At 34.0% G+C, this 12000-nt stretch overlaps 1 protein-coding gene across 4 annotated transcripts in view; it reads right to left on the bottom strand.

Moving 5' to 3' along the window:
• The window catches only part of LOC121383478 (condensin complex subunit 3-like), a 41773-nt gene extending 32845 nt beyond the window's left edge, over window positions 1–8928 (bottom strand). For all 4 annotated transcript variants that reach the window (XM_041513548.1, XM_041513550.1, XM_041513549.1 and 1 more), the window contains exons 1-5: window positions 8806–8928; window positions 5223–5333; window positions 3461–3673; window positions 2627–2855; window positions 883–1113 (exon numbers count right to left, since the gene is read on the bottom strand). In XM_041513548.1, the coding sequence (XP_041369482.1) occupies window positions 883–1113; window positions 2627–2855; window positions 3461–3673; window positions 5223–5321 (772 nt within the window). In that variant the 5' untranslated portion in view covers window positions 5322–5333; window positions 8806–8928. The remainder of the gene's footprint in view (window positions 1–882; window positions 1114–2626; window positions 2856–3460; window positions 3674–5222; window positions 5334–8805) is intronic.
• Between the last annotated feature and the right edge of the window lie 3072 nt (window positions 8929–12000).

Below are 12000 nucleotides of genomic sequence, written 5' to 3'. Positions count from 1 at the left end.
TGGGGGTTTTCTTTCTTTCTTTTGGGGGAGGGGTACCTAAGTCAAACGCGATTATTTATGTATTTGTAACATCACTAAAAAAAAATTAGAAACAAAATTTCAAATTTCCAGGACTTTCCAGGAGGTAAACTGACTTTTCCAGGACATTTAAGGACTTTCCAGGGTAAAAAAAAATAAATTAAGCACTTTCCAGGATTTTCCAGGATGCGTGCGAACCCTGTATTAATAATAACCGCTTTATAATATAATCTCAACCGTAATACGTCTGTATGGTAAACTTTATGCATGACTATAATTTCAGTCAGCCATTACTAAATCTTCAAATGACGTATGGATATGTGACGCAATTTATTTTTTAATGGAAATGACGTTTCTTTGGATAACTTCAGTGAAGACTGTGGAATGTTGTATCAGCCAATCAAAAAGAGGTGTACTTTTATTATAGCCAATCGTTAAACGACAAACGATTCTGCTATGACATACGAGGGAAATTGTCCAATAAATATGAAACTTGTTATGCTGTTCCTCATGGGTAATAAAGTTATTTCTGTCACTGGGTCATTTGTTTACAAGCAAACAAGACCCGTACACTTGAGCATAACATTTTAATAAGACTTAGTGAGCGACGTTAAATTAGATTTGTGCTTATCATGATGACATATATTACTGACGAAGGTGACTTTAGAACTGTGATTTACTAAATATCAAATTAAAATGTTATTTTAGAAGTGTTATAGGATAAATAGAATTTACTAAACATGGTTTTTAATACATGTAAAAGATCAACACTGTCTAGTTAATCAACAAATACTGATTAACATAGGCTTGGTTGATATTTTCCACATAAAAAGATAATTATGGCAAATTCTCTATAATATTTACCAGTTCGGTCATTAAGCCCATCTCGAAGTAGCTGGATTCTCTGAGCAATAGACAGTGCTTTGATGTGCACTTTCTCCCCCAGAACGGTGTAGGCCATCTGTCGGACGCTGTCTTTAACATCGCGAGTTCTCTCTAGCAGAGACGGTAGGGTCTTGATGGACGGAGCGATACACGACACAACCGCTCGTCTCACGTCCGAGTTGGGGTCTCGGCTCACTAGAAACATGTAGGCTAGAAAAAAAGTAAAATGTCTTGTTGAATAAAAGTTGAACTTTCACTAAAAAACAAAATAGAATCTTTACCAAAATTAAATCAGAAACAACTGGCTTTGAAATGTGGAATTAGCACTTACATGTAGTAGATGGTATCCAATATTTTGAAGTGAAAAAAAATAAAATTATTCAGTTGAATATGAAAGGAATGAAAGCATTGTAAAACTAGGGGGTAAATATGACGAGCTGAATAAATTCACATGGAGATGGTTCTCAAAAACTAGAAATTCCTAATTTCAGGCACTGTCACTTAAGAAAAAGCATTAAAAAAAATTGCTGATGATCCAAAGCTTAGAAAATTTAAAGCTTCTAGTTCTTCTGGGTGAATGGAGAGCTGGAAAGGAAGACTTTCAATGCATTTCAATAATGGAGGAGATGCAAGCATACAGTAGATTACAACATTGAAGAGGACTACAAGGAGAGAATTTCAGCAGGTTTCGATCCAAGGAAATCTTCAGCTGTTATGAAATGGGACTATCCAACAAAATGTTATCTGCCAAAGGAAAATTAAATAAAGGCATTAAAAAAAAAAAACCCGGACTGACTGTAATGTTGGCTTGCTGTAAATACTTGTGATTATTAAATCAGAAAAAACCCAGGTGTTTTAAGAATGTTAATGTTTACCCATAACACGGGAATTCAATTGCAAGGAATGGATGACTGGAAAATTATAAAAGGTATGGACAAAGAAATAAAGTCACAGGGAAGGCAAATCTTAATGTTTTAGACAATGCCATTCCATATACAAAAATTAAACTTTGTAATGTGAAACTCAACTTCCTGCCATTGATTATGCCTGTACTCTACTATGGATCAAGACACAATTCGAGCCTTTAAGGAGATATCTGTTAACAACATCAGTGACAGTGATGATGATGAAGATGAAATACCACTTTTCCAACTTGAGAGAGATTTGCAAGTGGATGAGGAAAAATTGGCAATAATGTTAATGCATTTTAAAAATAAAACTGCTTTAAAACATTTGTTGTTTATGTTTTCAAAAGTAGAAATGAGATGGAACCTTACAAAATATATACAGTATCCCTGCCCATCTCGACTATAATTTATTAAATTAGTTTGGAAATTCTACTACGATATCACCTGGCAATCATTCTGCTAACATATTTTTCAAGGTGTAAACAGGATTGGGAGAAGTATTATAAATTTTATAGATATATTTGAAGGGAAGTAACATGTTGGGAGTTTTTAAAAATATGACAAAAATAAATTTAAAAAAACCCACTTAATCATGTTCCAATAGTAATATACCATGCTGATCTGGTTGTGCCAGTCTCCACTGTTTTAATCATTTCCATTCATGATGAGAATGAAATGGTTTCTTCGTTACCCATTAGGAAAAATGTAGTGGGTTTCCTCTTATGACTACGAGTTTGACATCCAATATCCTATGATTAATGCATCAATGTGCTCTAGTGGTGTCATTAAACAAAACAAACAAAAATTTTGATTACCTCTGATAACTGGACAGTTTTCGTCAGTAGGGTCCTGAAGTCGCGACAGTGAGAATACGGCCTGTGTTCTGACAACTGGGATGCGATCACGCAGACGCTCCAGCATGCACTCATAGATCCGGTCGTACAGGTCGTCGTCGATCTGTGCATCGTCTCCCAAGTTATTCAACAGCTTGTTGATCAGCTGGCAGCACCGGAACCGCACAGCGCGGTCACAGGCATTGTGGTTCTAAAAACAAATATCAAGCCTTGCAGTTTGGTATGGTATCTTCTCTTTTTAACCAGACTTTTTCTCATTACTAGGACATACTCATTTATTTATATATATATATATATATATATATATATATATATATATATATATATATATATATATATATATATATATACACACACACACACACACTGTGTGTTTGGAAGTCTTGTAAATATTTAATTTCATTAATCCCACACAGAAACAGAATTTCAAAGATTTCCAAAAATTAAAATATTCACAACAAATTTAAATGACAAAAATCTGTACATGATGTACATGTAGAGCTGTGTACAAATTGTCATGGTATCATCACATATTTGAAACATAAAATATGCAAAGAGTATTTTATAAATTTTAAAAATTCACAGGCAATACATGTACATATTGACTCGATTTCCATTCCCTGGGATCAAAATAAGAATTACTGAAAAATGGGAAGGCTGTAGTTAAAAATCATCCTTCAGCATAACAAAAGTATGTACACAGATCAAGTACTTCCATAACATACAAATGGAAGTCAATGTTTCTGATTTCATATTTCTTTTTTCCCTGAATCTGACAGAAAATGTTATGCTCACCTCTAGGAGAAAGTTGAACATGGTCTGTAACAGAGACTGTTCTCCAGTCAGTGCATCATCTTCCTTGTTCGTAGATGGCGCTGCAGTTGGAGGTGAGGTTACAAATTTGGCAACAAAATCCAAAGTTCTTTCTACCGCTGGTTCACGGTTGAACACGATCATAGAATACTTCAAGTGATGCAAAAAACTTTTCCAGAAATCATCAAAAGGCATCTATAATATAAACATAAATTCATACTAATTGATAGTTGTATTTAATGCAAAATTTTAAATAACAGGTACCTTCCTGTTTGTATGCCAATTCATTGTTCATCAGTATTAAGGTTGAAAAAGAGTAGCCACCCAATTGCCAGAGTTGACCTTTATTAACTAGGGGTGACTAAAGTTTCCAACAATAGGTATTATAGTACATTTTTGAAAAATGTCCATCTTTTCAATGGACTTTCTGTATCCAACCAAAGTACTAGTTTTCAGTAATGGCAGAGTTAAAGAACATTATGAAATAGGTTTTTTTAAAGTGACTTTTGCAGCAAATCAACATGACTGAAAGGTAATTTTGCTGTGTGTAGATGCTAGGTGGAACCCTGCAACAATATATCAGTAAATGTACCAGCAACAAATTATTTTAACTGATCAAGCTGGTCACCAGTGCTTTAAAGTTAAGTTTCAAGCTTGCATAGGGTAATACTAAAAGGTATTTACATGAAATTCATAAAAAATTAAATCTGAAAGAACCAAAATAATCAATCTAATTAAAATTAGCTCCACTATTACATGTGGATCTAAAGACAGCCAGTTGGAGCCAATGTCCACCAATCAAAACCTTACTTGCAGAATCCTGCCAGTGATTTAAAAATAATTTGAAAACATTCCGAATTATCCTGAGGGTATACGGTTTCGTGTGAATTACGAATGCCTTAAAACATGTTTTATTTTATAAAATAAATAATTTGTAATGTAAAACTGAAGACTGATTTAGTTTTTTTAAATTTTATAAATAAATAAATAATTTTTAATGTAAAATTGAAGACTGATAACCCACCCCGTACGTATTGGTATGGTTCGCTGTACTGCGGCCACTAAAATAGACTCGCCCGATATTTTTAGAATTTGTATGCTCCCAAATAACGTTATAAAAGGCAAAGTGTGATTGGTCAATATTTAAATTATTATTTACAGACGAAATGTTACCTGGACATTGGGGACTACGCAGTGTTGTCAAATTAGTTTTAAATCACTGGCAGGATTCTGCAAGTAAGGTTTTGATTGGTGGACATGAGCTCCAACTGGCTGTCTTTAGATCCACATGTAATAGTGGAGATAATTTTAATTAGATTGCAAAATAATGAAATATAGATCTACCGGTACATTAGATCAAGCATAAACAACAAGTTGTAACACTTTTTATATTCAAATTTTACATGCAGCTTAGAGCATCATTTTAAACTTAAAACTACATTCACTGCCATTCATCCTCAGTGGCTAAAAGCTGGGTAATAATGTCAGACCCCAGAATTTAATTTTTTTTATGAAAAACACTTTTTCAGTGCTGTTCCCTGCATCAACTATCATCAGAGACCATTGGAAATTGTTTTTCAGTAAAAATGATATTGGTTACTTGTATGTATCATTATAATGGGTAATGGACTTTTGGTTCCATGATTTTGCCAATACGCTAGGCACCGGCATCAGTAGGCCTGCAATGTTAAGTGCAGAATCAACTTAAATTGTATTCAACATTAGTAGAATTGCTTGTACTTACCGAGTCATGAAGTTTCCACAAAGCAGTGTGTAGCTTATTGTGACCCTGCATGCCTGTCTGACATTGATCAAACACATCTCGAATAGTCAGCTCAGGCATTTTGGTGAAACACTGAAAACAAGCTACAATGTATTAAGTAACGAATCACAAGATATCTATATTAATTATACTCTCAGACTATATAGATATATCTGTACTTGATTATCTGCAGTGAGTTTTTTTTGACAACTGTATATCCCTTCTTTGTTATGTGTATCACCATTCTGGGACTACTAATGAAGTTTAACATGGATTAGTTTACACAGAAAACAGAGTAATGTTTTATTTAACAACACTCAAAACATTTTATCTACCGTTATATGGCTTCAGATATATGGTTATAGACCAAACAGATGAGAGGAAACCCACTGCCACCACTCCATGCAGTGATACACTACTTTTCAATTAGCAGCAAGATATTTTTTTATATGCACCATTCCAGATAGGATAGTGTTGTGGTGCACTGGCTGGAACAAGAAATAGTCCAGTGTGCCCACTGTTGGGGATCGATTCTTGACTGATTGCGCATAAGGTGGATACATATTGGCTACATTCGATTCGGACTAAAGGTAAGCACTTTACCACTGAGCTATGCCGTCCCACACCTCTATTACGGTATAAATTAATGGACGTATCGAATTATTAAAAGCACGAAAAACAACAACTATTTTGTACATTTATAGATTTTAGCAAAGCATTTGATTCAGTCTGGCGAATAGGACTCTGTGGAGTAAACTTATACCAAACGGTATAAATGGTAAATGTTTCCAAGTCATATATATAGTATGTACCAGAATATTAAATCTTGTGTTACTGCTCATAATGCATGGACAAATTATTTTCCTTGTTGTATGGGTGTTAGGCAAGGTGAAAATTTATCACCCTTGCTGTTCTCCTTGTTCCTTAACGACCTTGAAGAAACTTTTATAAAGAATAAATGTAATGGTATCCAAATAGATGGATTAATCACATATGCCACCTTGATTAACACTATTGTTCTTTTTGTCTTACTCTATGCAGACGACACAGGGCTTTTCGCAGATAATTTTGAAGATATGCAGACATTACAAAATACTTTTAATTCATATTGTACAGAATGGAAACTAACTGTCAATTGTAAAAAGACAAAAGTTTTAATTTTTAGTGGCAACAAGAAGGACTACAACAAAATGTTTTATTTGGGAAAGTCTAGACTTGATAAAGTAGATACTTATAAATACCTTGGTGTTGTATTCCATAAATTAAATAAATTTACTAATGCAAGAAAAATGTTGTACGAACAAGCACATAAAGCTACGTACTTCGTTCTCAAACAAGGAAAATGCTGTAATATATCTATTCACTGTCAGCTTAAATTATTTGATTGCATGGTTATACCAGTCCTTTTATACGGATGCGAAACATGGGGTTTCAAAAGTTTAGCTTCCATAGATAAACTGTATAATACATTTTTTAAACTACTGTTACCAGTGAGGAATTCTACACCATTGTACATGTTGTATGGAGAACGTGGACGTTTCCCAGTAACTATAACTGTAAAGCTAAGGATGATTACTTTTTGGTACAGACTAATTACAGGGAAGCAGTCCAAGTTATCATTATTTGTTTATAGATTGTTGTTGAATGACTACAATAATAATATTTACAAACATAAATGGATAGACTTTGTAAAATCAATATTGGATAACATTGGTTGTACATATATATGGATGTCACAATGTAATAGAATTGCAAGTGCTACACTTTTTAAAGAATTTATTTCTTTAAGATTTAAAGATCAATTCCTACAAACATGGTACAGTCATATCGATAATTCCGGAAAAGCTTCAAATTACAAACTGTTAAAATATTGTGTTACATTTGAGGCATATTTAACTTCACTTGAGAAAAAACATTGGTGTCCATTATTATGTTTTAGACTCTCAAACCATAATCTCCCCATTGAAACAGGTAGATGGACATGAATACCACTACATGATAGAATATATCCCCTCTGCAACAGTAACGACATCGGAGACGAGTTCCATTATATACTTAAATGCCCATTTTTTAAAGAACCCAGAATTATTTACTTAACACAATACTGTCAATCAAAACCTAATACATATAAATTTTATAATATCTTCAACAGCAAGAAAACCGGTGTTCTTCATAAATTGTAAATTTTCTGTAAATTTATTATGAATACCTTTAAGTCCCCCGGCTAAAATACCTATATGGATATGTATTTTATGTACATATATGTATGTATATATATATAAATATATGTATTTGTTTATTTATTTATATATGTGAAATACTTAAATACGTTTGCCATCTTGTCAAAATATATGTATAATTGTATTATGTACCTCATATGCTGTGGTTTACAGCCTGAGAGTAAATAAAGTTCTGTTCTGTGTCAGTTTTAAATGGTGACAGCCCCTTAAACAGGTCGTTTTGCCCTTATTACTATTACTAATTCACACAAGTAGTTTCTACCAGAGTCAATTTGTACCGTCAATGAGCCGTTTCGACCTATTTTTAATTTTATTGATAAATTATAATAAAGTGTTATAATTTAGGGTAAACTTTCTGCCCGCACCCCACCTAAATATTTGATTTTACAATATTTTATAAATATTGTACAAATCAGAATTTAATAAAACATACGTAACAGGTGAGTAGTGTATAAAAATGAAATAATCATATTTAACATGATTAAAACAGGTGAAAAAATATAAATAGGTTAATTAAAAAACTAAATTAATAATTTAAGAAAGAAAGAAAGACATGTTTTATTTAACAACACACTCAACACATTTTATTTACGGTTATTTGGCATCAGACATGGTTAAGGACCACACAGATATTGAGAGGAAACCTGTTGTTGCCACTTTATGGGCTACTCTTTCTGATTAGAAGCAAGGGATCTTTTATATGCACCATCCCACAGACAGGGTAGTACATACCACGACCTTTGATATACCAGTCGTGGTGCACTGGCTGGATTAATTTATGATCATGATGTGCTGAGATTTCAAATTGGTGTACATACATTACATACGATACTACATAGTACCATACGTAGATTTCCTCCAGCTTCAAAGGCTGATTTTGCACAGAAAAAGTACCTAATAATTGATAATTTATAAACAGTAGAGGACTTCAAAACTATAAAACTTTTTTTTTTGGGGGGGGAGGGGGGGGGGCGAAACTGGAGTCACTAAGGGCGAAACAGCACAGGGTTTGAAATTGTTTTAGTGCGAAACGACTTGGAATCGTTTTAAACCATTCAATAAGTTGAATAACTGATTATGGATATGCCATCATATGGGTACAATTCTCATAAACTGAAATAGTCCAATAGGCCCGCTGTTGGGGATCGATTTTGACCGATCTCGCATATGGTAAACACTTTACATTTAAAGATTAAGCTATACCCCCCCCCCCCCCCCCCCCCAATTAATCATCATTGACAGTCTCAGTTTAAAACAATAATTAAATAACCGATCATGAGTGTACACTATACATAACCGGCCAACATTAATTAAGTAAAGTTCACCAGATTTTAACCGACTGTAGAGTACTGGAATGGTAAGACCTTGAATTTTTAAACGTAAAACTAGCCAAAATCATACGATTTTCAAAAGTTCCGCCTTAAAAGCGTACTTCCGGTTTGTTTCTTTTTTAAATCCCCTTCAGAAAAGTAACGCTCTTCAGCGTGATTACTCTAAAGATAACCCACTCCGATTATATATTCTATTCTATATTATCTTTTGCCGTCATTTACTGTCTGATGTTTGGCCACTCGTACTGCAAATATCGTAGTATGTGCTAACGGGTCTGTTTGGTTGTGCAAATTTTTATGGCTTGCAGTTATTTTAAATCATCAGTGGCCAGCTGGATGATCTTGTTTTCCCCCACCACTTTACCGGCCTCGGTGGCGTCGTGGCAGGCCATCGGTCTACAGGCTGGTAGGTACTGGGTTCGGATCCCAGTCGAGGCATGGGATTTTTAATCCAGATACTGACTCCAAACCCTGAGTGAGTGCTCCGCAAGGTTCAATGGGTAGGTGTAAACCACTTGCACCGACCAGTGATTCATAACTGGTTCAATAATGGCCATGGTTTGTGCTATCCTGCTTGCGGGAAGCGTAAATAAAAGATCCCTTGCTGCTAATCGGAAGAGTAGCCCATGAAGTGGCGACAGTGGGTTTCCTCCCTCAATGTCTGTGTGGTTCTTAACCATATGTCTGACGCCATATAACCGTAAATAAAATGTGTTGAGGGAGTCGTTAAATAAAACATTTCTTTCTTTCTTTCCCCACCACTTTGTAATAACCCTACCCCATTCACTCATCCAACCTGATAAACTACAATCTTTTCCAGGCAGTAAATGAAGTATCGCCATTACCAATTCAATTTATTGAAGAAATATGGGAATCTTTTCTGCACTTGAACACCTGTTTGTAATCTCCCTGTATGCAAATAATTAATTTACTTATAACAAAAATAACAAACACAGATACACTTTCTGTCACCTTTTATTGCTTGCTGTATTTTTTTTAATGTTGTTTTTTTGGTTTACAATTTAAGGTTACAGATTCCAAACTGTTAATATGTTCTCTTTTGAAAATACAGTTTACAGAAAAACAAATATTGGTAAAACTGAGGGAAAATATTGGGAAGTAACCACTACTACCACTCACTTACTCACTCACTCACTCACTCTCTCACTCTCTCTCTCTCTCTCTCTCTCTCTCCCCTCTCCTCTCCTCTCTCCTCCCTCCCTCCCTCACACACTGATTTGTAAATTGCATACCAGTACATGTCTCTTCTTCATTAATTCAATGGGGTTCTTCCCAAAGCAACACAGAAAAGAAAACAAAAACAACCAACCAAGCAAAATCAAAACATATACAAGCATCAGCCTGTAACCTTATGATGTACACAAACTTCTGTTAATTAAAATAACCTAAGGCCTGTACTAAATGTTTTATTTGCTACAGTAACATATTTATTAATGCATTTTTCATAACTTTCCCATTTTATGTTAAGTTTAATATTAAAAGATTTAAATTTAAAAAATACATAGAAGTATTCTAGATGCCAAGTAAATACTGTCATGTATTATACATGTATTGCACATTTTACAGTTTCCAATAAACAAGAGTACCAGTGATGTACATGATTCGCCCATCAAAAGTAGGTTGCATTGACACACTACCATCCCATGTGTACTTGCATGCAAGGTTTGATGATCCTATATGAACTGATAAGGAAGATTGACAAGGATTTCCTTTAATGTGCAGTAGTGTGAAAAGTGGGTCACAGTGACCTAGTTATGGTACTCAATATTTTTTTAAATAAGAAGTTTGAGTTGTGGTATTCATAGTCAAGATTTAGCTAGTGTCCTTATAATTTGATGCAAGCAACTGCTCATGCACATCAATATCTGCAGATGTGCAAGGGCGGACAACTGCAAGCCTTTTCACATGATAATATGTGATTAGCCATTTCAGAGTCAATAAGGCTGGTAGGTTTATATCTCAGTACCGGTTCCCATTAAAAGTAAGCTTTACTCATCTAAAGGGGAGGTGTAAAGTTAATACATCAACATCTCCCTTACTAAGGTCATTTGGTAAGTGATGTCATTTTCCAGGTCTATAATCTATGCATTTTTACACCTTGTTTAGTTACGGTACTTTGGAAGTCATTCTGGTCAATTTTTGTTCATTGATGTGCAGTGTAATAAGTAAAATACTATACTCATTCCCACGTGAGACTGTTTATATTACAAGTGATTTTTCAATCATACATTACAAGCGAAAGATGTACAATTAAAAACACGTTTAGTATTCTCTATATGTATGTTACATACCAACACCTAAAGTATAGGTTAGTAACTTCACATTATCAAAATGGTTTTAACAAATGATATACTGAATACTGCTAAATGTGACCATGGTTTATGATATTCATGATTGATAATATATCTATATATAACTACAAAAAACCCCCAAACAAAACCATAAAAATACTTTTTATACAAAAACAGGACATAAATTTGATTTTGGCAAATGTTCCTAGCTAACAACCTTATTTAAAACATTTAACTGTATCTTTATAGTCAAGTGTTAAAGATTAATGGCCTATTTAATGTCAGTATCAAATATTTTTGGCTCTTACAACTTTTTCTATTCTTTCTTTTTTTAAACTTTAATTTTCACGTTATTTACATCATTTTGCTTCAATTATCAATTTTGGCAAATCCAATGCACTTTTGTTGTCCTGGTGTTTGTTGCAGCTTAATAAAACAATCTGTAAAGTCACCGACTTTTAAGGTTTACATAAAATGTATGGAAAATATTTTCACATGTCCAAAACATCAACATTAAATGCACTATCCTGTGTTTGCTGCACTGTAAAATGTTTTCGACCAATAAAAATTTTTGTGACGACTAGTACATACATTACATGTGAAATATATTTCTTTTTTAGAATAACAGGGTCTGTATATTCCATGTGTTTCTGATAATCCTAATATTTGTAAGTAGCCCAAAATGGATTTTGTATCTCAATAATTTCACACGTACAAAAAAAATATATCTTAGGAAAGAAAATGAAGTCTGACCTAGTATAAACTGGGGCAGGCCGTAGCCCAGTGGTAAAGCACTCACCTGAAGAGCAGTCGGTTTAGGATCGATCCCGTCAGTGGGCTCATTGGGCTATTTCTCATTCCTGCTAGTGCACCATAA

This window comes from Gigantopelta aegis, chromosome 10 (assembly GCF_016097555.1).
Source record: "Gigantopelta aegis isolate Gae_Host chromosome 10, Gae_host_genome, whole genome shotgun sequence".
Lineage (NCBI taxonomy): Eukaryota > Metazoa > Mollusca > Gastropoda > Neomphalida > Peltospiridae > Gigantopelta > Gigantopelta aegis.
The sequence above is the reverse complement of the archived record's forward strand: the minus strand, read 5'-3'. Positions and strand labels throughout refer to the sequence as shown.